Source organism: Diplodia corticola, assembly GCF_001883845.1.
Source record: "Diplodia corticola strain CBS 112549 chromosome Unknown scaffold31, whole genome shotgun sequence".
NCBI lineage: Eukaryota > Fungi > Ascomycota > Dothideomycetes > Botryosphaeriales > Botryosphaeriaceae > Diplodia > Diplodia corticola.
The window spans coordinates 234,328-262,175 of record NW_017971510.1 but is presented as its reverse complement, the minus strand read 5'-3'; the positions used below and the strand labels follow the sequence as shown (position 1 = coordinate 262,175).

Genomic DNA, 27,848 nt, shown 5'->3' with positions numbered 1-27,848 from the left:
GATCGTTCTAGTCGGGCTTCTGGAATGGGCGGAGGATGCATCAGAGCTCGGGTGCTGGGCGGCCTTGGGCGAGATGATTTGCATCCTGATCCTACGCCTTCTTCGCTCCCACGTCATTTTGAACAGAATCTGCAGTTGGCAGCCCAGCGGATTGTGAAGACGATGGCCGGGGTGGTTGGGTGCATTATTGTGTCACCAATTGATTGCTGTCGCACGTTGTGCCGTGTCGGCGGCGGCACACAGGCCACAACAGGCAATTTTGGAGGGACACGACGGAGCAGCGCGCTCGCACAGCTCCGCTAAGGCGCCCGCTGTCAATCGAATCCCACGATGCTAGGCGACGATGATTCCGTTGCGGCAGGCGGCAAGCGGCAAGCGGCCGCTAGCAGCCGTTCGATTGTCCGTCGCTCTACTGTGTACCGCGCAGCTCGAAGACGGCCGTCAATCTATCTGGCGGAGCCAATACGATGTATCGTACACAGTCTCGGGCTCTCCCGCTGCTGCAAGAGCCAGGATGGGGCCGACGAGTCTCCACGTGCGCGTTTCGATTCGAAACCATCAGAACGTCGCTTCGCCGTCAAGTCGCGTCGCTGTCCTTCTGATCTTTATGCGGATCCTTGGCGCCGCAAACGATAGCTTCATCTAAATATATAAGAGACCGCGTTGTTGAAGATAACGGTGATCTCCGGCTGTGGGTTGGAAAGTCGGAAACCAAACAATGCTGGCCATATATTGAGTGGTGGTAGGAGCAATATTCTCACACGGTCGAGTAAACTTTGGCTTTTTGTTGCTGTGTGCAGCCTCTCCGCCCGTTTCCCAATGCACTGTGATCCCGCTCAATGCCTTGGTAGTGTGACCCCATCTCTTCCCGAGGTCCGACCTCAGGCCTTTTTTTTCGCATTTCTGGTTTTTCTTCCCTCGGCGTGACCAGCGCACAGTCAACAGACTTTCGGCGGTCGGGCAGAAGAGCAGAAAGCTAGCCGGCTAACGAGTCGCGGTGAAGACGGCGGGCGCCAGTGCTTCCCTCTGTCGGCTAAAGGCCCATATCCAGCAATGCAGAGCGACGCGATGGCTAGAAAGGTCAAGGAAAACGCAGGAGCACTGACCGAATGTCGTAGTCATGAGCGTAGAAGCCGCTTACGAGCGTCAATGCAGCGTTGTCGTACAAGAAATTCAGCTCTTCTCGCAGACCTCGTATCTGGTATGAGCCTCGGGTTGAAGTGAGAGTGTGCTGGAGCATCATGCTTGACCACAGCATGTCAAGGCGGCGTCGTGTCTGTACTTATTGTTTCACTTTCGGAAAACCTTCCACCGAGGCGGGCGCGGCTGACGTCAGGAGTGTCCGTCTGGCGGTGACCAGAGCCCGTTGGTTCCTGGACCGATGCCAGAAACCGATTGAATATGCGGGGAAGGTAGCATCCGCCGTCAACAATCCCAGCCCGTGGCGGCGGGGTAGCCTCGCCCGGCCTCACATGCTCCACACCCCGGCTGGTGCTAGAGCATCGAAGACAATCGTGTCGTGCAGCTAGCTACAAAATGCGACCTTGTCCCCAGCGGCTGTTCGTCTCCAGTGATCGCCAGTCCCGGTCTGCTGCCAGCTGCAAGACATCTCCCGTCTTTGCAGCCCTCGTCGATCACTTAAACCATGCGCCAATCCGCCTTGTTGCTACCCGCTGTCCCGCTCTTGCTGGGCGGCGTGGCCGGCCAGGAGTGTCCCGACTACATCGACTACGCGGCTCAAAGGCACGAGCCTTTCACAAACGGCACCTACCAATTGCCCTTCCAGCGCCCGGCTCCGGCATGCCGTACCTTCAACAGCTCAGGCGTCGAGGAGCTGGTGGACCGCATGGGGAACGTCATCGCCGACCCCGACCTTTACCGGCTCTTCGAGAATGCCTACCCCAACACGCTCGACACGGCCATCAAGTGGAAAGGCGTGGCCGCGAACAACTCGGACGAGGAACTTACCTTCGTCATCACCGGCGATATCAATGCCATGTGGCTACGCGACTCGGCCAACCAGATGCAGTCTTACCTCCCGGTGCTCAATGCCTCCGACTCACCTGACAGCATCGCCTCGCTCTACCGCGGCGTCGTCAATCTCCAAGCCCGCTACCTGCTGACCTCTCCCTACTGCAATTCGTTCCAGCCGCCCGTCGAGTCCAACATTGCTCCCGACACGAACCCCTCGGCCAGCGACGACACCGTCAACCCTCCCTACAGCAACACCAGCGTCTTCGAGTGCAAGTACGAGCTGGACTCCTTGGCCGCCTTCCTCGAGGTATCCGACAACTACTACAACGCAACCAACGACCTGGATTTCTTTGGCCGATTCCAGTGGATCTCGGCCATCCAGGCCGTCATGAAAGTCGCCAAGGACATGCAGACGCCCACCTACGCCGCCGACGGCCAGGTCCTGGACTCTCCCTACACCTTCACCAGACAGACGACCCGGGCAACCGAGACGCTCGCCAACGACGGGCTGGGCAACCCCGTCAACAACGGCACCGGCCTCATCCGGTCCGCCTTCCGGCCCAGCGACGACTCGACCATCTTCCAGCTCTTCATCCCGGCCAACATGATGTTCGCGCGCTACCTGGAGACGGCGACCGCCATCATGCGGCAGCTGGAGAACGCGCCCGCCGGCCTGGCCGTGGAGATGGGCACGCTCGCGAGCTCGGTCCGCGCCGCCGTCGAGCAGCACGGCGTCGTCGCCGGCCCGGGCGGGCGGCCCGTCTACGCCTTCGAGGTCGACGGCTACGGCTCGGCCAACCTCATGGACGACGCCAACATCCCGTCCCTGCTCGCGGCGCCGTTCCTGGGCTACACGGACGTCGGCGACGAGGTCTACCAGAACACGCGTGCGCTGGTGCTGAGCGCGGGCAACCCGTACTTTATGCGCGGGCCCGTCATCAACGCCGTCGGCGGGCCGCACGCCGGGCCCGGCATGGCGTGGCCCATGGCCAGCATCGTGCGCATCTTGACGACGGACGACGAAGCGGAGATCGTGGCCGCGCTGAAGGAGATTGTGAGCAGCACCGACGGCCTGGGGCTGATTCACGAGAGCATCAACAGCTGGAACCAGAGCGACTGGACGCGACAATGGTGAGTGATTTGATCCCTTTCTCCTTGCGGTAATTCGCTCCGTCTTCCGCGTTACCGCTTCGATTTTCGTCCCTGGTGACCGCGTTGCTTTTTTTTTTGCGGTGTTTTTTGACTTTTGTCTTTTCCGGGCGCATGACTGACTGCGTGGCTTTGCAGGTTTTCGTGGGCGAACGGGCTTTTCGGGCAGATGATCCTGGATCTGGAGGAACGGAAGCCGGAGATCCTGGGCTTGAGCTTCCAAGAGTAGAGGCGGGGAGGCCCTCATGCGGACCTGATGCAGTAATGTAATCCTTATCGATGATGCCAACCTGATGCAGGGCCGTGATTCCGGCGCCGATCAGGGCGCGGTCCAGAGGTGCAGCGCCGACCGGTGAACCATGCCGTGAGTCACAGCTGGCGCGGTGGTGGGTGCGACAATGGGCATTTTGCACGTGAAGGGCGACTGGCGGCGGGATGGAGAGCGATTGCGGACGCAGATATGGGGCTCTTGCGGAGATTTTGGTCCAATCCTGGGCCCACAGATAGAGGGCGGGTGAGCGGGAGAGCTAGAATGGGCTGTTTATCAGGTACACGACGGCGCAGGCTGCGGGCGCAGGGTAATTTTTATTGTGGTGGCGGTGCGGGAACTCTTTCCCGACGGCACACCGGTGTGCGGCAGCCGGTTCGAACAATGGGCCGCTGCAGGGGCCGAAAAAGTCTGCGGTTGGGTTCAGCATGGCGGACGAGGAGCGTGCTCTGCAGATGGGTTGAGAGGAGCAGACGGGCGGCGGGAATCATTGCTCCAAGGGGCGCGGGCAGGGAAGGAGCGCAGCAGCGGACAGCAGCGGACAGCAGCGCGTCGGGAAACAGAGCCCGGGCGGCAGGCGGTAGGGCTGCTGACTAACGCCGTGGTCGCAGCCAGACCCCATAACTCAACACCAATCCGCGTCCTTGACATCACGCCCGTTGCCATCAGTGGGGCTGCTGATACAATCCTCGCCTGAGCAGATTTTTTCCTGCACGCGTGCTAGCCCGCGCAGCATGGCCTTATCGTCGTCGCCACGGCCCAATGTGGTCCCTCCACCACCACCGCTGCCTGAGCTCATTTTGCTTTAAATACCACCCGGTGCCACTGCATCCTTGGGCTCGACCACCGCTTGTTGCGCACTTGTACATATTCTTCCCGCGTCCGGAGCGCAGTGCCTGCAACCATGCCACACCACGACCACCACGACGAGAAGCGCCAGTCGCACGACGGCAACGGCGAGCCTCTTACTCGCCGCACCTCTGCCCTCGAGGAAGCACCAACGCTCGTGCCGCCTGCCGGTCTTCCCGGCATCCCCATTCGTCGCACGAGCACCACCTCGCGTGTTACCTTCGACGACGAGCGCCCAGAGGGTCTTGAGGCTCTAGCAAGGAGCGCCTCGGCCATCAGCGGCCACCACTCGCAGTACAGGCGCGAGTCGCTGGACAATGTCTTCGAGCTTCCCTCTATCCAGAGGCCGAAGCCTGCGAAGCCCGGCGCCTTCAGCACCATTCGTGAATTGCCCTCGAACGTCAACACGCCCCTCTCCACTCGCCCTCCGTCGCCCGCATCCAATTACCACATCTCGCGCCCGCCGTCGCCTGGATCATCTTCTGGAACTCGCACCCCTGCCGAGTATGAAAACGGCGTCAACCAGGCTTATCCCGAGATTGGAACCATTGCCTCGTGGCGAGGCGCTCTGGTCCTGCTCTGCACCTGCGGCGCCCAGCTCATGGACAACGTCTTCATGACCGGCGTCAACATTGCCCTGCCTGCCATCCAGAAGAACTTCGACGTTGACGGCAGCGACTTGCAGTGGTTGATCTCCGCCTACACCCTTACCTTCGGAGGCTTCCTTCTGTTGTCCGGCGTCATGGCTGACAGATTCGGCCGGAAGTTGATCTTCTGCTGTGGAATGGCGACCCTGAGTGTCTGGACCCTCGCTGATGGCCTGGCTACATCATTCATCCAACTGGCCATTTTCCGCGCCATTCAAGGCATTGGTGCCGCCATGACCGTGCCATCTGCTGTCGGCATCATCAGCAACTACTTTATCGCCAAGGACCGCACGCTTGCTCTGACCATTTTCGGCGCTTCCGGAGCCGTGGGATTCTGCATGGGTCTCATCTTCGGTGGCTTCCTGACGGGTTCTCTTGGATGGCGCTATCTGTTCTTCATCTCCGTCTCCATCACCGGCGCCTTGGGTTCCCTTTCCTGGTTCTGCCTCCCCAAGGATAGGATGGAAGGGAACACGCGCCCCAAGCTGGACTTCGTTGGCGCCGGCCTGTCCACTGCCGGCCTGATTCTGCTCAGCTTTGTCTTGTCGAGTGGCGGTGAATACGGCTGGGGCAAGGCATTCATCATCGTGCTGCTTCTAGTCAGCATTGCCATGCTCATTTCTTTCGTCTGGGTGGAAAAGAAGGTCCCCAACCCCATCATGCCACTTTCGCTCTGGAAGCTGGAGAATTTTGCTGCACTTTGGATTGGCGGGTTCGGTAAGTGTTATATTCCACATTTTCTGAAAGAGTGGCGACTGACATTGTTCCAGTGATGTACGGCGGATACCAGACGATAGTCTACTACACGACTCTTATTGCCCAGGAGGTCATGCACCTCAGCGCGGGTCAGACCGCCCTTCGCTTCCTGCCCATGGGTGTTACTGGTTTCACGTGCTCTCTCGGCATGTCCCGCATGCTCGAGATATTCAACACCAAGCACCTTCTGATCGTTGGCATGACCATCTGCGCCATCGCCCCGATTCCATCTGCGTTGATCAAGGAGGGGGACATCAACTTCTGGAAGCACGTCTTCCCCAGCAGTGTCCTCAGCGTCGCCGGCACCACCATCGTCTACTGCACCATCACCGTTGCGCTCCTGGCTTCCGTTCCTGTCAACGTCAAGAGTCTGTGCGGCGGCATGATCAACACAGCTTTCCAGATCGGTAGCGGTGTGGGCCTGGCACTTGCAAGTGCTGTCGTTCAGGCTGTTGACACCAGCAAGGGCCATGGTGCCATGCAGCAATATGCCACTGGCCTCTGGTGTTGCGTTGGCCTTGCCGCCATCGGCATGGTTGCCAGCATGTTTGGCGTAAAGAACGTTGGAAAGGCCGCTGGCGGCCCAGTCATGGCGCACTGAGAGGGTAACCTTTCGAAGTGTTTCGGTTTTGGATGGATGGGAAAAAGTACTGTTTTGGAAATACCCGCGTTGACAGGTGCTGGGATTGAAAGATTTTCGGATTCTCGTTTGGGGTTGATATCATAGAAGCGGTTTGGCCTTTTTCTTTTCTTTTTCCTTCCTGATTGCTTTAAATCACGGCCTCACTTAGATACCTTTCGGAGCAATGTTCCAACTAGACTAATATCACTACTATAGACGAGGGTTATATTACTTGTTTCATCACCACTGCCACCTCGCCTCTCCTCCCTCCATACCAGGCTGTCAACTGCCCACGCAAAGCGTCGCCATAGCTCCATCTCTTTTACAACCCACAGCGCCGCCACCACCTTCTCCTTTCCCTCCCCCCTTAAACCATCAAGCACCCACCTCCCGCCCCTGCCCCCGCTCCTCCCCACCAACCACATGCCTCCTCTCCCCCCCATCCACGCCCAACCACAAAACATCCGGCCGACTATAATGCCCGCCCAAGTCCAAAAACCCCTTCGCCTTGACCACCTCATCCAAATCGCACTCGGCATACAACACGCCCTCGACGCACTCGTCCATCTCCCCCGTCAACTTCCTCCCATCCGGCCCGAACACGGCCGAGCTCCCGCCCCCGGGCCTCCCCATGATCGGACTCCCGCCCGTGCCCATCCGCTCGATCCCTTTGGCGCTCAGCACCGCCGTCGCGTGCAGCACGAACGCCTGCGCCTCGATCGCGAACGTCCGCGACAGGTTGCGGCACCCGTCGCGCGACATGCTCCAGAGCGTCGGGTCGGGGGTGGCGCTGTCGGCGCTGTCGCTGCCGTGCGCGTAGACGGGCGGCCAGGCGGCGGCGTGGATGGCGGGTCGGCCGAGAGCGGTGTGGTATTTGAGGAGCGGTTGGGCGTGCTCCCAGCAGGCGAGGGCGGAGACGTTGACGGTTTGCTGGGGCGACGTAGCAGCGGCGGGGGCGGGAGCGGCGGCGTCGGCGTCGGCGTCGGCGTCGATTGGTGATGATGGCGGCGGTAGGATGGGCACGGGGACGCAGTTGCGCAGCGTGTCCGGGCCGCCGGCGGCGTCGCCGAAGACGGTGCGCTCCATGTGGGTGGGCTTGATCTTGCGGCGGCGGGCGAGCAGGGCGCCGTCCGGGCCGACGATGGCCTGGGCGATGTAGAGCGAGCCGCCGTCGTTTTCGCTGAAGCCGAGGACGACGGCGATGGCGTGGGCGGCGGCGGCGGCGCGGATGGCGGAGAAGTCGGGCGAGGGGATGCGCAGGCTCTGCTTGGCGTACGTGTTGGCGAGGTCGAAGTCGACGGGGCGGGACCTGTGGTGTTGTTTGATATGTTAGATGGTGGGCTTTTTCTTTCTTAACTTTTTTTTTCTTCCTTTTTCCTTTTGATTTCATTTGGGGAACGCAGAGTGAGCAGACGGGGGGAGAATTGGATTGCAAGAACTCATGGTGGGTGGGATTGAGAAGTCGGTTGGGAGAAAAGTGTGAGGAGGGGAGGGGGTCTGACCAAATCCATGCTGGATACCCGGTGATCCAACATTCGGGGAAGGCAATGATCTTGGCACCATTGGCGGCGGCCTCTTTGATGAGAGCGCACGTCTTCTGCACTGCCTTCTCGAGGTCAAGCCATTCGGGCTCGGCCTGAGTGACGGCAACTTTGATGGTCGAAGGGGAACTAGCCATTGTCGGTCCGGGAGAAGCACGGATGCTGTGTTTGATGCGCAAGGAAGCGGCAGCTTATGTAGGGATTGGGACGATGATGCGGGGTAGTGGAGTCAGCCTCCTGGCGTGGCTACCTTCTGGTGCTTATATGCATGTCCTTCTCGCAGCACTTGCCCAGATAGGCTCCATGTGTCTAATGCCGCCATGTCGAAGCACGCCGGTCTGACAGGAAGCGTCAGGAAATGGCCAGCCTGAAATATGCGCATCCGGCGGAGGCGGATGGGCGACATGTCTGCCAGATGTAGTGTCGGGCGGGCTTATCGGGCGGGATCGGTGCGGAATTGGAGCGAGGGCGGGGCCTTGTCGGCGGGCGGGGAGCGGAATCTGGGGGCGCGCTTTCCCTACCTGGCATTTAGGCCCCTTTCCCGCCCTCTCCTCCGCGGCTTTCCGCCACCAACACAGCGGAACGAGATACGCGCGTTGCTTCGTTGCCTCGACGCCTTGTCGCGTGACAGTGGCGCTACGAGGCCGATACTGGACGCGGCAGCCGCCTCCCGCCGGAAGGAGCCGCCTCGGCTTCCGTTCATCTATTGGAGACCGCGCGGCGGATTGCGACGCCGGGGGCGGTCCTGTATATGCAACCCGTATCTGAGACACCGTGGTCCGTCCAAGCTGCGCCTGCGGCATAGAAATATAGCCGCCAGCCCTTTGCTGCCCGACCGGACCCTTCGCTCCGCCCCAAGGCCATTAGCGTTGGCAGCTTTGGTTAGACGTCGATCATCTCTTTCTGACTGCGTGCTATTGCCCGGAGCGAGCAAAGCCTGTAATAACAAGACACCCCCTGGAGTGTGATGCGGCATGCGCCACGGGGAGCGCCAAGTCCAAACATTGCCATGGAATTGCGCAGTGGTGCGTCGTTTTGCTGGCCCGCGACGCATCGAAAGCGGTAAATTTAGACTTCGTCAATGTATTTCGCCGCCCATCTGCGTATTGCATAGACAAGAAAATGGCGTTTGCTTTTTCCAAAAAGGACCGACGTGTTCTCGGTGTTGCAAAAATCAATAGTGAACGCCGATATGGTCGGACGTGATGCGGGCTCACACTGTGCCACAAGTGCATTTCGCACGAGGCACCAAACGCTCTGTGGCTGTCGCCATGCGCACCGAGCTGACTCGAATGCCTCACTCGAGTTCAAACCGCTGCTATTCGACTTGTTGGGCACCATGGCTTTGATAGGACTCCTTTCTGGAAGTCTGGTCGGGGGACGAGAGCTTCATTGGTGTGTGCTCATCGTTAAGAGACGACTTCATCTCTTCGGGACCTGCCAATTGCAGGACATCAGGTGCCAGCCAAGTCCTGAAGCTGCATGCCGAGTGTGCATGCAGGTCCTGTGGGCCACGTGGTCTGCCTTGGTGTGGGCTCCACCATAACTAATCAACCTGGACAAAGTTCGGCTGGTAGAACTTCAGAACCGAGGATCGCGAACGAATGTGTAAGCCTGTCAATCTTCAGGTGCAGATCTGCAATGAGATCAGCATCGTGGTACAGAGTGAAGCGGTTGCCGCGATGCTCTTCGGCTGTTGACACACCAGATGTGGAGCGCTGCTCACGATCCTTTCGTCAATAGCTGGCGAGCCTTTAGCAACTCGACGGCTCCGGGCACTGCCAAAGCCCACGCACATCGCTCGAATCATACACGTGCGTCCAGCTACGCAACTGGGTTGGAAGTCGACTGCCCCTTTCTCATCCAGACACTTCCGTCGACCGAAGCCTTGCCAGGCAGCAACAGTCACTTTGCATGATCAACTCAGTTCGACACGTATTCCCGTCCCACCTTCTCGAAATCCACACGTTGGTCTCGCTCCCCTGCTCAGCAATTCGCCGCGCTCGCCACATGACAAATCAGGGCCGGAGCCGGCCGCAAACCATCCTCACAGCTTGCACCCCCTCTCTCACTCGCAAGGCCATGTAGTACTCCACAAGTGATTTTGCCGCGACAAGGGACGACAACAACACCCAGTTCTCCACAAGTATCATCGAAGCCACGACGTCATGGTGCTGAAAAGACGCAGTGAGGGCTACACCCCTACTGCCCTGGAAGCGAGCCTGTGCCGCTGAACAAGCTCACCGGCGATCGGTCCCAGCACGTTACGCGCCGGTGATTCCATTCTCACGTCCCCACTCGTTCGGTGCCATCTCCCCTCGCTCCGATTTTTTTTCTTCCCGCCCCTCTCCCCTGCGCTCTGGCTTCTCGTTTCACCCGTCCTACACCTTGCACACTGGCCCCCAATCGAAACGAACAACAACAACGAAAAGCAGGTTTGCGGCATAAACGAATGACGCGCAGTGCTCGACAGGGCATGGTGTCCTTTTTTTTACTGTTGGTCGTGGACTGATCTACGGTGAGGTGGGGAGAGGGAAGAGAGCGAGAAAGAGAGATCGAGAGAGAGAGAGAAAGAAAGAGAAAAAAAAAAAAGTCCTGCATGTCACGACGAGAGAAGAAACCCGGCACGTGGCACAGCAGCACTGCCTGATCCAGTCCACTCTCTCATTTATGGCGCATGTGAACGTGATGGGAGGTGTGCACATACGCAATTACTTTCGATGGATGCCCAACCATCGTCTATTTTCTGCATCATTCGATGCCTTGACTCGGCCCGCCTGCCTTTCCCGCCCCACCCGGCAGATCTGACCGAGGGAAGGCGCTGCTGTTGTCTCGAGCTCTGAAACAATGGTGTTTGCCAACAACCAACTTCGGTTGCTACCTGTTGGTTGGCTTTGCAATTGTACGCAATCGGGACGAGCGCGAGTACCTAGCGTCGGATGCGGGTAGGGTGGAGGCATCCTGATGGAATGAAGAATGCGCCCCACACTGATTGCTGCCTGCAGATCTCTGGAATCACGAAAAGGCCCAACCATTCATTATCAAGACGCATGCGGGAGGCAATTGCGGAGTAGGCTCAGGGCCTGAAGAATCGGAGACTCAAAACAATATACTTTTGATCCCTATCCTACATGAACCGCTAACCGACAATAGATAAACAACGGGTATAAAGAAAAACTTCCACTTCCTGTGCTCTAAACAACGGCCGTGACTTTTTCCAAGCGTCTCTGTGGTTTGTTCAATTCAATGTCCAAGATCGTAGGTATGTAGTAGGCCTTGAATGTGGGGAACGATTATAGTAGGTGACGTGCATATGCGGAATGAAGGGGGGAGGTCGGGAGGTGGGGACGGAAAGGTTTTCTGGCAGGGAAAAGCCTGCTTGCCGGTGGGGTATTATCGGCTTCGCGTTATAGCCTTTTCTGCCAGCTCTTTCTCTTGCCGCCGCAAACGCGCATCGCATGGGACGCGCGGTTCTGCAGAAAGGGAAGGCCGGACAGCAAAGGTCCTCGCGAACACAGGCGTGCGTTGGCAATGACGAGAGAAGGGCGATCGATGAGCTGTACCACAGGCGTCTCCACAGCAAAGTGACGATTGTCGGCTTGTGACCATGTTTAGGGCAATAGATGGTTGGTGATAGGGTTGGCGGCGCGAGTCGTCCTGCATTGCTGAGACGTGCCGTCGGTGCAGATGGGCCTGCAGCCTGAACGTCGTGCTCAATCCACCCGCAAGCCACAGTCGGGGGCTGTCTGGCGTGTGGGATGGTCCTGCGGCACAGCTGCGCAAAATCGAAAGACGGACAAGATCCACTTGGCGAGGGAAAAAAAAAGTTGGCCGGGGTCTGGAAAGTGTTTTGTGTGCGACGCTGGTTGATTCGACGGGCGGTTCCGTAATTCCGAGGTTCCGAAAAAGCTTAGCTCGGCGGGTAGCCGTCAAGAGAGGCGCGGTTAGTCTAACGGTCGGTCGTCTGGCTTGGTGGGGTAGGTGGTGCGGCTAAAGGTGATGGCGAGGGTGGCCTGGAGCGTCGCGGGCGGCCGCAAAGGAGAAGGTCCGGCGACTTGGAGCGGAGCGGGTGCTCGCGGAGGCTTGGAACGGACAGGGCCATGACTCGAAGATGTATGCTGCTGCTGGCTTACAATCCCGAGCGGTGTGACGGGGCAGCGCAGCGCGGGCTGGGCAAGCATGAGCACTTGAGTCGCAGGAGCGAGGAGGGCGGCGTACGTGTTATTGGTCGCACTTGTCGCAATTGCCGCCATGAGTTAAATTCTTGGTGTTGAGGACGCCGCAGGCCGAGGCTCGCGAGGCGGCGCAGGGAGCCTTCTCGATGATCTGGTGGCCGCAGCCGTACGAGTGGATGATTTGGGTGCACATGGCGAGGGATCGAGGGGTGAATGCGAGCTGACGAGGGCAGTTCGTGCGACAGGCTCGGCGGGCGAGGTTATATAGTCGGAGGGGTTCGAGGTCTGAGGGCTTCCGGGCTGGCAGGTGGCCCCGGTTGCTGTCCAGGCGGTGGTGGAGAGAGCATCGCGCATTGGGACTCGCGCAGACTGGGCGGAGGCCCAACATGAATAAGCTTCTGTGACGGCAGGAGCCCAGCGGGAGCAGTGCCGCAGCGGGCCCCACGCTGCGAGCCGCACATGCCGGTTTCATGGAGGCGCCCCGGCCAGCGGCGTGCGTGCGGAGACAGAAGGCCCCTAGCGGCGGCCGGTGGCCAGCTGCCAGCTGCCAGTTGATCGAGGCAGGGCCAGCGGTGGGCCGGCGGGAGGCTTGTTGTGCGGTGCGATCTGCAGGGGCTCCATCGAAAGCGCAACGGCGAGCGCGAGGCTAAGTGTTGCGCCGGCGCCCTCGAACATCGGCGATTCGGCCATCGGGAAGCCCAGTGTCGGCAGCGCGCGGAAGTCGTGAAGCGCAGGGCCGGCATCCGGCGCGGTGTTTGTGCTGGCGCGAGTCGGGGAGGCGGGTGCGACAGGGCTGATTGGCGCAGTGCAGCCCGGCACCCACGCGACTGACTGCCGGTGGTGCGCGCGCCTGCCGCCTGCCGCCTGCCGCCTGCTCGTTCTGTACGACCTGGGCTGGCTCCGTACGGGATTGCATCGCTGTTGCGCCGGCGGAGCAGCTACAACGCGGTCCGCCCGTCGACGCGTCGATTCGCACGTAATCGCGCTTCCCTCTGGCCGGAGCCCACGTACTCCAACCCCCTCTGCGATGCCTCCCACTGGCTAGCCGCTCGGCGGGCGCGCCTCTTCGGTCGCTCTTGCCGCCGTCGATCCAACTCCTGTAAGCCGTTAGCCACTTAGCCCTCTCAGCCTTGTCTCGCGGCCTGCCCGTTGCTGCCACTTGGCCCCCCTTCCGTGTCTCGCCCTCACCTGTTCCAGTGCCTCGTCGCTCACCGCCCATCTCACCTGTCCTCACAACTCGCTTTCTCCGGCCGCGAAGCCACTATCTCGATCGCCGCTCCTCCCGCACCGCTGCCCGCCATGCAATGCAAGTCATCCGCCCTCTCACCACCAGCCGGCTTGAGCTCACGATCCCCTTCTGTCGAGTCGCATCCGAGCCACGTCCGGTCAGCCTGTGTGGGAAGCAATCGTCGCCCAGCGGCCCGGCCCTTCTCTTGTGCATCCTGCTGCCAGTCATTGCGGGGTGGCCGGCACCTCTTCCCATTGGGGGCCAATACGATGCTTGCATCCGTCACCGTACACGAGTCCTGACCTGATTTGTCCAGCTCTCTTTCGCTCGATCGACTGCATCTTCAGCCAATAGTCTCCGTCCCGCGACACTGTCACTGTACTAATATGCTAGAAAGCAGACAAAGTTTCAGGGCCACTGTTGCAGTTTGCCTATCCACGAAATTGGCGTCTGACCGTAGCGTTCGCAGCTCCATACAGCGAGCCTGACCATAAGGCTGCTTATCACAGCTTGCCAACAAAGTCCAACTTCTTTAACACGGTTTGATATTTCTGTCACCTTCACCCAACCAGTGCGCCCAGGAACTCACAACACCATTATTCCTTCCTCCCCTGCTATATAAACCACTTACTAGAGACATTAGTAATCAGCCCGCCGTTTCCGAGGGAGGCTTCGTCATCTATCAGCCCTTGCATTAGAACAAGTCGTCCTCCTTCACCAAATTGTCTCTTGTCAATTCGTCAAGGCCACGCACGCCGGCGAGATGCATGTTCATGAGCAGATCGCCGCACATTGCTCGAAGAACGTGTCTGACGCCCTCTTCGCCCCCAATGGCGAGCCCGTATGCATATGGCCGGCCGACGAAGACGCACTTGGCCCCTAGGGCGAGCGCCTTCATAACATCGGCTCCACATCGGATCCCGCTATCGAACATGACGTCCAACTTGTCTCCCACTGCATCCACGATGCGTGGCAGGACACCCAGGCTGCTGTTACCTCCATCTTGCTGTCGGCCTCCGTGATTACTGACCACAATCCCCCGAACCCCTGACTCAGCGGCCTTCTTGGCATCGCCAACGCTCTGAATGCCCTTGAGCACAATGGGGCCATCCCAGTGCTCCTTCAAAAACTCAAGGTCCTCCCAGCTGTGCGAGTGTCCGGGGAACACAATCTTTGTCCACTCTTGTGCCGCTTGAGAGACGCTACGGCCCATGTCTGAAGGTTCATGGTCCGTGGTCTCACCGATCTCGTAACCGTGCTTCTCCTTGAATTTCTTCCGGAAAACAGGGTCGGTGAAGCCCAACTCCACTCCGATTCTGTCGGCGTGGATGAAGGGATTGTAGCCATTGTCCATATCAGAGGGCCGCCAGCCCAGCACGTAAGTATCCAGGGTGACGAAGAGGGCCGTGTATCCTGCTGCTTTCGCCCGGTTCAACAGAGAGATGGTAATGTCGTCGTGCTCCCGGCTCGGCCAGTACAGTTGGTACCAGCGTACTCCGTTTCCGTTGGCCTTGGCAACGTCCTCGATGCTTGTGCTGCTTGCCGTGCTGAGGGTGTAAGGAATGTCCACCGAAGCTGCAGCCTTTGCTGCAGCACTCTCACCCTCGGGATTAAAGATCTTTTGGACTCCAATGGGGGCGATTGCGATGGGAAACCTAAGTTCCTGGCCCAGGACCGTGGTGGCTGTGTCGCTGAAGAGGTCGTTGCCATTGTCGTCCTTACGGCTCGGCACGAGACGGTTCGGGACGATGGACCAACGAGAGAAGGATGCCAAATTCTTCTGGTAAGTCTGGCCGGCGCCCGCATTTCCATGGATGTAACCCCAAGAATTGGCTGAGAGAACATTGCGGGCCATCTCTTCCCATCGTGACGGCTGGAAGGTGAAAGGCGGGCGGGTCGAGTGGAGGCCGGCCTGGAAAACGGACTGCTCGTAGGCGATAGGATCGGCTTGCGTGTTCTGGGCCATGATGCGAGGATCTCTCCTTGTCTCGGAAGGCTTGTGTTGCTTATGTTGAGGTTTTGGCTTTCAGCGGTCTTTATCTAACGTCGGCCGGCCCACTCGGATACGTCACCGATGTCGTCATAGTCCTCAACATGGCCTGCTTAGATGGGCTTATCCAGCGACATTGCGGATAGCCCGGAGGTTTGAGCGATGGCCTCGATGGAGATATCTCGCAGAAGGTCGGGAGGGTTCGGTCAGAACAGCAAATGACAGGTACGACCCACGCGGATTGGATCAAGGCTACGGAAGGCTCAGCTAGATAAAGGTATGCCGTTGTTGATGTTCATCGGGCTCGGTCTGCCGATAATAATGATTCGAGTTCGACTGCAGGCGGACTCTTATCCGCTAAGATGCTACCCAGAAGGTAACAGAAGCTAGGTCTGGTAGGTAAACTTACTGAGTGCTTACAAGCAGACCCAACGAGCCGGTGAGCGCTTTGTCAACACCTAGCGGCTGCTCCGAATCTAGGATAATGCAATATACGGCCCACAAAACGCCACAGTGGTAGCGGAGTAAGCGCTTGCGCTTGCTGCGAGCTTTTAGCTTTTTCCTCTCCGGCTTGGTGGCTTCGGTGCGTGACGTTTGCGCTTCTGATGGTTCCGGGACTAGTATGCGTACAGCTGATTGGCAAATGCAGGACTCTTTGTAGCATGTCAAGCTGAATATGCATGTCGCGGGAACACTCGGCTTGTACTGTTTGTTTGGCCAATCCAGTGAGTCGTGCGCCGCCACTTGGGCTCTATGGCGTTCAAGCATCTTACCGCAAGCTTCGCAGTCTCACTTTTGGTGGTGGGTTTGGATCAAGCAGAAGCTTTCATGAACTTCATGGATGTTCGTTTGTAAAGGCACGCCGCACGTGCTCGTGAGGGCTTTGGTGCGGGCGTGTCGATCGGCGGTGGGATTGCCGCAATAAGCATGGCCGCAAAACGTGACCAGTCTTCTCCACCCGCACCGTGATCGTCGCGTCCGACGGCACTCGCTCGAAACACGCATCACACTCCCTTCCAACGACCGGGAAACTCAGCTTGATCTTCGGCTGGGTCCCTTGTCCGCCGTATGAGGCCATTTCTGGTCGTCGGGTCAAGTCAGAGCTCGAGTTCATCAATCGCAGAATCGTCGTTGCTTTTTCCCTCACCGATGAATCGGGCGCTTCGCCTTGCGCAACCATCGCCGAAAAAGTAAACGCCTCTCCGCACCGTGGCCGCTCCCTACAAGAAATCCGACATTCCCAGCCTCCCAGCTCCAACTGGCCTTTGCAAATTTCGGGACCTTCCCCACACTGCTTGATATCCCTCTTCATGACCCAAACCTCGAGCACCACTCCTATGGTGAGCAATCGACACCTTCACAGGTGTTTTCACCCGCGGGCAACGTCGGCAGAGATGCCCTCACTCGACGGATCCTGAGCGTGCGCCGCCTCGACAGTCAGCCAGCGAGGATAATCCACCACCCTCTGATCTTGTGGGTGCTCCATATAAATCATGGCGCACCGTCGTCAAACTGGCGCTCTCTGACGCTCACAGCAGGTGCCGTCAATCTGCGACCGACGATGCTCAAAGCAACGGCCTGAAGCCTGCCAGAGACGAAACGCAACTGCCCCCCACACACACTTCTCTAAGTCAAGTACTAGCATTGTGGCTTACGGCACGCACTGGGAACGAGACGAGAGGTATAGTTTCGGCCACGTTTCAAGCACCGAACACACTACAAACCGCACTCAAGGACACTGGATTATGGCTTGTTGTGAATTGAGAGCTTCTGCCTTCACTGGGCTTCAGTGAACAAGTTCTTCACACGCGGCTTGGCCGAACGTCCAAGCTTGTCCCATCCCGTTCGCCACCACGGTAGGCTCTCGCCCAAGGCAAGCCGGCATTGAGGATACAGCTGAGTAAACATCCATTTGCAGAGAGACAGCATGGCCACGTAGACAAGCCTGCTTGCCACTTCCGCTTGTACTAGCTCTGACACGACCCATGGCCCTCAGAGTTCCAGATTTTACGGGGGAGGAGAACCCAAGGATGAGACTCAAGTGGATTTTACGAGATGCCTGACCTCTACGTCTGAACTGGCTGGCCGTGGCCCCCTTAGTCTGCCCCCAGGAGGTGTCGGTAGATGGGAAAGTGACTGTCACTCCACTGTGGTGTATCAAGATGAAGGCCATTCCCAATGCATTCGCTCGGAACAACCCACTGGTGGCCCCGCCTCTTTTATTTTGAAGAACTATACCTCGTCCAGTACACTCAATCCACGGCCGTCCTAGAAAGGTCCTCATTTCTTGATACACTGGAGGCTGCCTTCATCATGTCGTGAAGGTGCCGCTTGTTATTCTATTCTGCCTCGACCCGACGGGCCATTGCAGGAGGTCCGCGACTACAGGGAACCTGGCGACAGTGGAGCAACCGTGACAGCCCAACGTTGTCACACCATGGCCAGCTAATGGTTCCACCGGGCGAATCAGGTCATCTGAACGGCATCTAAAGTGTCGAGAAAAGTGATCTGATGTGAGAGGGGCCAAGGTCCGCAGGAGCCGGCGTGGGCTGACTACCCATAGCCGCCACAAACGCAATCTCATGGGATGCCAAGGCAGGCAACGGACGACACTCGACCAGCGGTCCCGGAGCAGGGGGCCCGAGTCCGGATGCGCAATGGCGCTGGGAACACGGAATGAGCGCTGGCAGGCGGCTGGGACCAGGCGGGCGATAAGGCCGGGATCCAGCGGAACGATTTACTCTGACCATGGCGTCCGGGGCCAGGCCCTGTCCCGGCGGCTGAGACAGCTGCTCGTCATGGAGCACGGGGCGTGCTGGAGGCAGCGCGATGATGACGCACGAGCCCGCACTGCCCGAAAAGGCAATTCGCCTGAGGGTGTGCCGGGGGCAATCGATAAGGGCGCCTTGCGACACGACCAGCTTCCCCGCGGCGCGCCGGCTGGGCGAGTGGCTTCGTGGGGTTTTTCCTTTTGGCAGCCCTCTGCGCGAATTGTCGCCGCCACAGCCGGAGGCCGTTGTGGAGAGAGAGAGCAGCAACCCCGCCTAGCTCCGCAGACATGGCCAGCCGCCGCTGCAATGGCACCCAACCAAAGGCGCCAAGCACCGTTCGTCGAGCAGCCGGCCACAAAAGGAAGACCTTGCATGGCTGCCCTATCACATCCCTGGCCTCCCCGGGGGCCTCCCTGTCGCCGCCGCCGCATGCTCGCCGACAACGCCGCTGGGCATTCACTTCTTCACCCCTCTCGCCCTCGCCGCCGTGCAGCAGGGGAAGCTGCGGTCAAGCTAAAGACGCCGTCCGATCCTGGCCGCCTGGTCGAGCTGCGTCGTCCACTTTGCTTTTTCCTGCCACACGTCGCAGCGCGACGCCGTGCAACCAGCCGGCCCGTCACGTACCACGGCCACGACGTTTTGACAGTTCGTGCCGGATTGCGAAGGGGAGGCCGACTCTGTGTGCTCGTGGGGAAGCGAGGCCTGCTGGCGTGTGTGTGGGTTCCCCGGCGCCGGTGCTGGATGGCGCAAAGCCTGCACCTGTACACCTCTCCCTCGAGCCTTGCCCGGACAGCCGACTGCTCCTCTGTGCCGCGGCCAGCGTGCGGTTGCCCTGTTTGGCGGGGCCACAGAGCAAGCTGCTCGGGAGACGTATCGTATGTCGCCGCCAGGCTGCAGCGCGCGGCTGCCCCCCAGGTCTCTGAGCACCGCGCACTGCACACCTCCGCGTCGGTACGGCGTCTCGCCATAATCCCGACTGGGGAGCTCCCTGTGCCGTCCGAGCCCTCATGCGCCTGCCACCGCGTCTCTCCACCTGTCCAGCGAGCCGACGTTTCTTTTCCCCCGTAGGGACTGCGCCGGGCTGCTTTTTTGTAGGACAAGCCGATGTCGAGCTCCTGCCACGCTGACCAACAGCATGGCGGCTGCCATCCCTACGCTTGAAAACCGCCGGCCAGGGATCTCCGATCTTCTTGAGACGCCGCGATGGTGCCCAAGACGCCGGCCTCCGCTGGAACGCTGCTGTAAGACCCGGCTCAGAAGACTGCAGGTCCTATTGCTCGAAGCTGCCCAAGGCATGACGTGGGGACGGCACTGATTGACATCGCCACCAGCGAGCTGGGATGTGCTCTCAGTGGCTCGTAGAAGCAAAACCCGGGGGAGGAGCTCATGGACACACTTAAAAGGCGCCGTGGAGCTACGCTGCCTCCAGTTTCTTCCCTATCAGACTTCACTCCTCAGCCCGAACTCGTTCTCACTCCGTCTGCACTCAGAGAGGTACCTGTGCCATCGGCTCCTGGAACTCCTTCACCATGTCATCCTCCGCCTACAACAATGGTCCCTCCACTGAGGCCGGCCACCGCTGGAGCAGTGGAGACACAAAGGCTCCGCGTCACTCGGAGAACACGGCCACTACCGACAACCGGACGACGCCCGAGGTCGATGAGGTCGGCCTCCAGGTCAACACGGAATACAAGCCGCTGCCATTTCCTTTCAACAGGATCATGGACAGCGGGTTCGGACGGTCTCAATGGAAGAACCGTAAGTATACCTGACCTGCCCCTCGGGAGGACTCTGAAGACTTACGCAAGAAAGACTCGATTGCCTTCGCTGGTGAATGCGTGGGCACAGCATCCTTCCTCTTCTTCGCCTTTGCAGGCACCGAGGTCGCTCAATGGGGCGCGCTGCAAGACCCGGACAACACCACCTTCGACCCTGCCACCGTCCTGTACATCTCCCTGTGTTTCGGCCTGTCTCTGATGGTCAACGTCTTCATCTTCTTCCGGGTGTCCGGAGGCCTCTTCAACCCAGCAGTAAGCGCCGGCCCACCCCCCGTCTCCACTTTACAAGGAACAGGACTTCTTCTTCTGACAGTGGCGGCTTTAATCAGGTCACGCTCGCCATGTTCCTGACCAGCTCGATCCCGCCAATGCGGTGCCTGGTGCTCTTCCTCGCGCAGATGCTGGCCTGCATGTTCGCATCGGTCATCGTCGACGTGCTGATCCCGACCAAGTTCGGGGTCGTGACGCAGCCGTCCAACGGGGCGACGACGGCGCAGGCCGTGTGCATCGAGCTCATCCTGACGGCGTACCTCTGCATGTCCATCTTCATGCTCGCGGGCGAGAACCACAAGGGCCGCTTCATGGCCCCCGTCTGCATCGGCATGGCCCTGTTCTCCGCCCACCTCGTCGGCGTGCAGTGGACCGGCGCCAGCCTCAACCCCTGCCGCAGCTTCGGGCCCGCCGTCATCAGCGGCACCTGGACCAAGCACTGGATCTACTGTGAGTTTTGTTGTTGTTGTTGCATTTGGCGGAGGAAAGCTGATGAGATGCTGACTTTTTTTTGTGTTGCAGGGGTTGGACCTGGCGTGGGTGCCACCATCGCGGCGGGCCTGTACAAGACTCTGAAGCACATGCGCTACGAGGAGGCCAACCCCGGCCAGGACCAGTGGGACGACCCGTCGCTACGCCAGCACAACAACCACCAGAACCACAAGTGAGCTTGTCGCCGCGGACAATGGACGCGGGCGAGCCCAGCCGTGGTGCAAACGACGACGACGACGACGACGACTTATCTAGGACAAGCATCAAAGGCAAGACTGAGGGGCGCCGCCGGGGGGCCCAGTGGCAACCGATGCAGCTGCTGCTTGGCGGCATGGACGAGTTTGATCATGCGAGGCGAAGGGGAAGCGAAGGCGGCGGCAGTGGTGGACTTGAATTCTTTCCCTTATTTCCGGACTCTTGAGGGTCGGTTTACTTGGTTGTCTCCTCGGGCGGGATCGTTCCTTAATGCAGTTAGCTGGAATGGAGTGTATCACATAGCATCGACCGTCTTTGTGAGATTATCTGCAAGGCCCCTCTTGCCAACGGTGTCCCCGTGCCGTAGGTAGTGCCCTGCGCTCCGTCGTCTACGTCACTTCTACGCCGCCTTTTCGATTCGGTCAGCAGGTTCGGCGTAAGCCCTAGAGGAAGGTGCCTTGTCGTCACCGCCCCGAGTCGACTGTCACGAGTATAGGTAGCTAGTGAGTCGGACTCTCGTCTCGCGTGCGACGGGAGGCCGAACGAGGGGGCGGGGCTGTTGGCGGGATCGCCGGGTGGCCGTGCAGCGGAAGATCGCCGCAAACCGCACAAGCGCAGGCCAGAGGGGCCGGGGATCGAGAGTCCGGGGGAACGCCTTTTGCGATTGCAATTCTGCACCGCCAGGGGTGGTCCGTTCGTTTCCGCAGAAGTACCGTGCCCGCTTTTCCATTGTCGGTGGTGGTGAGGCAGGAAGGACCAGGCCGGGCACAACGGGGAAGGGCGCGCGTACCTGGTGCGACTGCAGTCGGGCCGCCATGCGGCAAGCGGCAATGGAGAAGCGACGACGGGTGGAAGGGCGGCGCCGCACAAGGGCTGCCAGCATATTGACCTCTGCTTTGTCTCTGCGACCACCCGCGCCGGAAGGCTCCCGACGCGGGTCATACGTTGCGTGCTTCCTGGACTTGGCGCCACCGCCCCTTCCTGGTCCTCCTCCTGCTCCTCTTCAGCATCACCGTCCGCCTTCTGCTGCCCTGGAGCGAAGGCCATTGGCCGTCCAGTCGGTCCGCCGCTTGCTTGCTGGGCCCCCCGGTCACTGCCCGCACCCAAGAACGTGCAGATTGCCCGGCAAAGCCTCACTTTCCGACTCCTTCTGGACCTCTCTGCGTCCAGGTGCCGATGGCATTACCTGATAGCTTTCTTCCGTCCGCCGCGCGGCCACTACAGTATGGACGATAGGATGGAGGGGCCGAAACCGAGCCACCACGTGTGACGCGCACACATTGCGTCGAAAGTGCTGCGGTACGTATTCCCTCGGACGATAAACCATCATGTCTCTAGCCGAGGCTCACATCGACTGCAAGTGATTTTCCCTCTCCCAGGGATTTCCCCTGGACTCGAAAGGATCGGGCCGTCGCAGAGCATGGGGGGAGGGGGTTTGGCTGCAGTCAGCAAGTCCCCGGCTCGAATCACTCTCTCCTCAGTGGCCAAAGGGGGGCTCGTTTGGGCTGCTCCCCGCGCCTAGGCGCCAGCTCGGTACTGCACGACGCTGATTACCTCTGTCGCGCAGTCGGACGGGTGCAGCATCTGGTGGCAACACAAGAACAGCGCATGCCTGCCACACACGCGCGCACACACACAGGAAACACAGTCTTGGAGCCTGTCAGAACCTGCAGCACCGAGTCTTTCAGGCTGGCCTTGCAAGACAGCAGAGCTCAACCATGGCTGGCTTCGTGCTTTGGTCCTCGGAAAAGCGTGGCCAAAGCAGCCCACCCGATCGACGGCCTTTCACGAGGAGAGGTGCGATACGATGCCCTGCCCGCTAAGTCCGAGGGCTGTGCAGGTCTGTTTAAGCAGCAGAAGAAACAAGCCATTGCCGCGAAATGGCGCCTGCGCCCCAACTTCGCCATCTTGTCCCTAGACAAACAAACTTGTGGGGTAAACGTGGCGAAACTAGCGAGAAAAAAAGAAGACTAGTCCAGCTCAGGGTCTTCTCGGGGACTGGTGGGCGGCCTTGCTTCTGTGTAACGGTGGCTTGGGAGGGGGTGACATGCACCTCGACGCATATGGCCGCCAGCCAGCGACGTTGCTTGATCAGCCTCCCGGGCCCCCAATGAATGGTCGAGAATGTCGGTCGCCTCGGCTCCATTGCCTGTCTATTTACGAAGCACCCAGCCTGTTTCCCCTCAGCATCTGCTTCCCCCAGCCGCGCACATCATCCTCCACCAAGGCCTCCCACGCCACTTTTCACAACACCAACGGCCGGGTGGTCGGTCCCGAGATGGCGTCTTCTGCGGTGGCGCGTGTTAGATTGCATGTACACACAAACTTAAGGAAAGTAATTTTGTCAGGCTCCAACAATATGCAACATCAAATCCTCCGTTCGAGACCCACCACCACTTATGTATGTACTGTACATCAATCAGCCAGCCTGCTGCAGGCAGCAAGGTACCGGGTACGTTCTGTGGGGGCCGGCAATATAAAAAAACCCATTCTTTTGACTTTATCTCACCCGTTGTTTTCCTTTTCCGAAGGAACCATGGACCATGCGACATGGCAGCCTTGCGCAAGCGATCAGCAAGCAACGCTGCAACTTGTTTTTTTCCATCTCGTCCCATTCATCACCTGCATCCCTTCCACGCAAGATCGAGATAGTGGCGGGAAAAAACAATGAACATAAACCAGGGGGATCTACATACCTCGTCAGTCAGGGTCCTTGGTGGTGGTGGTGGACGGTGGTGGTGGCGCACGCGGGGTTCATCCTGGTGTCCCCTTGCCCCGCTGCGCTGGAATGCGCCTGTCATGCGGAAATACGCGTCGACGTCGCTCTCACTTCGCCATGTAAGAAACCGATCCTCCTGTAGGGAACAGGGGTTCGCCGCTTCCCCTTCCCCTTCCCGCCCGGCTTCGACATGGGGTAAAGTTTGGGTTGGGCTTTGTACTTTCTCTATCTCTCTCTCTCTCTCTCTCTCTCTCTCTCTCTCCGCACACGGCGTGCCACAGTGAAGTGACGTTGTGTCACTTACAGCTTCGGGAATAATAATAATAAAAAAGAATGAGGCTGTGTATGCTCACGCGGTGATGGCAGCGGTGGCGAGGGCGCCTGTTGTTAGGGAGAAATGGGTTATTCCCGTGGCATCTATATTGAGTCTATGATGAGGCTGCCGTCGGTGAAAGGAGGCGGTAAGTGGAAATGGAAATGTGTGGTTTTTTTTACTCCCGAGGGGCTGTTTGGACAGGGCTGACAGAAGTTCACGACCAGACACTGAATATACTAAAAGAAATCATCTCGATTTTGGATCATTGTGGTATTCGGAAACTCAGCCCCTCCCTCTTCAGCTCGGCTTTACTACCTCGGCTCAACAGAGCTTTGTCTCAAAAACACAGCGTAACCACTTTGTCCAAGTTGAAATGGATGATGGTGGGGCCGCCTTGCCTCATGAACAAACACAATATTACAAAGCATCCACACTCACATACACGGAGGCGCGGTCACACTTGCTCATTACAGTCAGAACTACGAGCCCCCTGCAGTTTTGTGTTTCGGCGGGGTAGTCGCTCCAATGACCTATTCCTCTCATGTGACTGCCCACTTTACGGTCAGCATCGCACGGCTCGGCTTTCCTGGTCCGGAGATGTTTTTCTTCCGACCACCTGCTGACACATTGCCGGAATACGCTGTTAGGCATGAATGCATGGGCTGTGCCCCGAATGCAGAAGGTACTCAATCAAGCCTTTGCATCTCCACGCCGTGGAACCCTCGACTTCGCTGTTAGGCGGCTCAAGTTCTAGCTCACCCCAACTGATGAAACGTTGCATCGACAAAGGCAATGATCGTCGCGGAGGAGTGATTTCCTTGGAGGACTCGTCGTTGCCACAGGGCCGCAGCTGCAGTGTCGCCTGCACCATCACAACCGCAACGTACGCGAGCCGGAAAAGATTCCGACGACCTCGAAAAGCAGCTCGGCGGTGAACACCGACATTGCCGTCTTTCCCAGCTTACAGCTATTCTCGTAAGGTCTGTGCTGATCCGATAGTCACGAGGAAAGGCGCATTCACGCGAAGAACCTGCAGCAATACGATATTGCTTTCTCCAACGTTCGCAGCCCAAAGAGCGCAGAGAAAGCGGGAGATGAGATCCACCCAAAGTTTGCACCACTCACTTCTTGGAGGAGGGCGTCATGGATAGCAAGACAGGTGGTTCGGGCAGGCCAAGAGACAGCGAAATCACCGAAATCGTAAACCATCGGTCCGGCCGTAAGTCGTAGGTAGATAGGTACCTAACAATTCCCCGTTTCCCCAATATAGCCACCCAACCCAACCCAACCCAACCCCTCAGAATTGCCGGCAGCTTACCGACTCCGACACAAACAGTGGCAGCTAGCGTCTCTCCGAAGCCTCCGCCGGCATTCCCACCGTCCCTACTCATACGGCCCTCGTCCTCGTCGTCCGCCGCCTCCTCCTCCTCCTCCTCTCTCCCCGTACTGCTGCTGCTGTTGCAACCCCCGCTTTCTCCGTTCTTCTCGTTCTTCGCAGCACCAGCAGCCCCGTCCCAGCACGTCGATGCTAGAGCTCTTCGTTCGTTCGCTCGCGAGGACGGGTGGGGCTGGGAGCGGCGGCTCGTTGGTGGTCCCAGGACCCACTGTCGAGACGGGAGTAGGTATTATCGTGATGACGAGAAGAAGCGGCGTGCGCTGGATATTATGGCAGATGGACGCGCTTCGAGGGTGTAGAAGGAGACGGCGATGATGGTGTTGGGGACGAGGGTGGATGGGTGCTGGAGGATGGAAAGCTTTGAGGTGGGAGTGGGAGTATGCTTTCTGTTTAGGAAGATCAGTGACGAAGTTCGTATGACGGCCTTTTTGAGCGGTTGTGTGTATGCTGCTTGCTTGGCTTTTGTTTTCCCCCGCAAAGGTTCTGTTTCTCTGTGTTGTTCGGTCGAGGGGCACTGTGCTGGCGAAACAGCGGTTCTTTGTAGGAAAGCCATGGATGTGTTATGCCAATGCTCGACTTCAAGCTGGCACTGGGTGTCCGGAAGTGGTCCCTGAGTCCATGCCGCCATGAAAGACCTGGAAAGCAAGACCTGGTTCATGAGTGTAGCAATACCAAAGGGCACGGGTGGAGATCCTCTGAACATGGTTGCGATCGAATTCGCGATCTTCTCTTTTGATCTCCACACTGTAAGCCCTCAGTCCACATTCCCGGCTTCGTAAAAGCCGCTCAGTGACGTACGGCGGGATGTTCCGGGAAGGCTCGGGTTGCATATCTGTTTTTGTATTTTGCAATAAAAATGATATGCTGCCTCATCTGCAACGATACGTTTCAGATAGCCACTTGTTTCTTTCCTGTCAACCATCAACGCTATGTTAACCGTCTCCTGGTGTGGTGGATACTATGGACCACTGACGTTCGATACGCAATCGATCTTTTTTGCGTATAGGAATAGAATGGCAGTATCAGCGCTGGGGCTTGCCAATCCCGGCAGTGGCTTAAATGTAGAACCAGCAACTGTCGTTCTGTCGAAAACGTAGTGATATTCGGACCTGGCGCAACATCAAACAAAGCTCAAACTCGGACCAACTGAAACCTCAACTTATATGATATAACCCTTACCTCCAACTTCAAGCCGTTCTGAGTCGACTACTTTTCTGGGTAGCTCGGAATACATGCACGCACCTCACGTTCGCCGGAACTTCCTTGTACGTATCGCGGTATATGCGCCTGTAGGAGTAGTAAGTAAAAGCTGGATCCAGACGATGTTTCCTACACTGATCTCTTATAGGATTTAGTATTTAACGGAGCGCAACTTGTGGCTCTGCAAAATTGGACTCGGTCTTCAGGTGAGGTGTTCATGCCCAGGCGATGGTGGCTATCCCGGTGACCACAGTCAAACATGATGTTGTCCTCTTTTAGTCGGCATACCGCTGGGTTGGACAGGCAGGACGTATTCCAATCTACCTAATTGAATGCATTGTAGAAAATTGTCGTCTCCCGTCTTGCGTAGTATGAATTGACGCTGATGGTGGTCAGCATCTTGGGCGGCGTCGGTAGAGTTGGTGTGATGTAGAGTAAAGCAGAAGATCTTTGGAAGGCGGATTCCGATCACGCTCGTAAAGAGAGCCAAAAAGAATAAGAGATAAGAAATGAGGAAACGCCGTCTCGGTTCGTGAGTATGATCATAGTTCAAAAAACGCGGCTCAATTCCCGGTCAACCCAGAAGCCAGCTGAACTCCGCTTTGCCGGATACCATCTGCGAAGTTGGAAATACTTATACTAACAAGATATACGAGAGAAACATTCGACAGATGGTGAGCTCGCTTTGTATGTGTTGATGCGCTCCATTCTCAATAGGTTATGGGTCAAATTCTGCTGCAATAAATGATGTAGGATAGGTGGCATGAGGAACGAGGGCGTTCGCGACCTGGTGGGTCGTTTCACCTCGAATGCAATAATTGCAGACTACGGACAGCACCTAATGACCTGTCACTTACTATGCTCCATAAATAGAAACGCAGCTGCGAGGGTTATGACCTCCAGAATTCATTCTGCGGAAGGGGTTCTCCAAGTTTGCCTTGCTGCGTCTGTGCTCAGCTCTGAATTATATATCCAATAGCTTGAGGTAGGAACACTTCTCGGCCTATCATGTAGCAACCCAGCTGCGCCCTGCTACGGTGCGTGTAATGATCTTCGATACTTGCGGGCTTTGAAGTGTGGTCCGAGGCTGTAAGTAGTCCGCCACGCTTGCGCTCTTGTAACGACGGACCATGGCGGCGTGATTTCTTGTTTGATCCGCTTCCATGGTGTCTTCACCCCCACAACGATTGAGTGGTAACGATAAATTTATAAAGGTGGTCTCGAGTGTTGCTCACCGGCGCACATACAAAATCTATCGGGCATGGTTCATTTCGTCATATCAATCATAAGTCGTATGTCATCCGCAAAAAACGCTGCAAAAGTCCCTCCGACCCATTGAACAAAAGGAATGGGTCAATCAAGAATGGACCACCACCATCTACTCAGCCGAGTTGATTCGTATTACCGACTCGTCGAAAAGAAAGAAGACACAAGATTGTGCCAAGGAAACTCATAAGCAGGTGGTCAAAAGAGAAAAAGTCGCTGTCGTAAACTGGCGGGAACCGCCGTCCA

General features: G+C 58.2%; 5 protein-coding genes across 5 annotated transcripts; 3 read left to right on the top strand and 2 right to left on the bottom strand.

Annotated features, from left to right (window-relative positions):
• Positions 1–1,645: 1,645 nt before the first annotated feature.
• On the top strand, positions 1,646–3,352 carry BKCO1_3100070 (glycoside hydrolase family 125 protein; the record flags this gene model as incomplete). Its single annotated transcript, XM_020274348.1, has 2 exons — positions 1,646–3,105; positions 3,262–3,352. 2 exons carry the CDS (start codon positions 1,646–1,648, stop codon positions 3,350–3,352), a joined length of 1,551 nt encoding a protein of 516 aa, XP_020129636.1.
• A 943-nt stretch (positions 3,353–4,295) lies between these two features.
• On the top strand, positions 4,296–6,244 carry BKCO1_3100069 (mfs transporter; the record flags this gene model as incomplete). Its single annotated transcript, XM_020274346.1, has 2 exons — positions 4,296–5,604; positions 5,658–6,244. The coding sequence occupies 2 exons, from the start codon at positions 4,296–4,298 to the stop codon at positions 6,242–6,244; spliced, it is 1,896 nt and encodes a 631-aa protein (XP_020129569.1).
• Positions 6,245–6,640: 396 nt separating this feature from the next.
• Positions 6,641–7,943, bottom strand: BKCO1_3100068 (aliphatic nitrilase; the record flags this gene model as incomplete). The annotated part of the gene is made up of 2 exons (XM_020274345.1): positions 6,641–7,574; positions 7,768–7,943. The coding sequence occupies 2 exons, from the start codon at positions 7,941–7,943 to the stop codon at positions 6,641–6,643; spliced, it is 1,110 nt and encodes a 369-aa protein (XP_020129570.1).
• Positions 7,944–13,903: 5,960 nt separating this feature from the next.
• BKCO1_3100067 (l-lactate dehydrogenase) lies at positions 13,904–15,175 on the bottom strand (the record flags this gene model as incomplete). Its single annotated transcript, XM_020274344.1, has 1 exon — positions 13,904–15,175. The coding sequence occupies one exon, from the start codon at positions 15,173–15,175 to the stop codon at positions 13,904–13,906; it is 1,272 nt and encodes a 423-aa protein (XP_020129577.1).
• A 4,324-nt stretch (positions 15,176–19,499) lies between these two features.
• Positions 19,500–20,686, top strand: BKCO1_3100066 (mip family channel protein; the record flags this gene model as incomplete). The annotated part of the gene is made up of 4 exons (XM_020274343.1): positions 19,500–19,728; positions 19,783–20,000; positions 20,078–20,468; positions 20,541–20,686. 4 exons carry the CDS (start codon positions 19,500–19,502, stop codon positions 20,684–20,686), a joined length of 984 nt encoding a protein of 327 aa, XP_020129578.1.
• Positions 20,687–27,848: the final 7,162 nt, after the last annotated feature.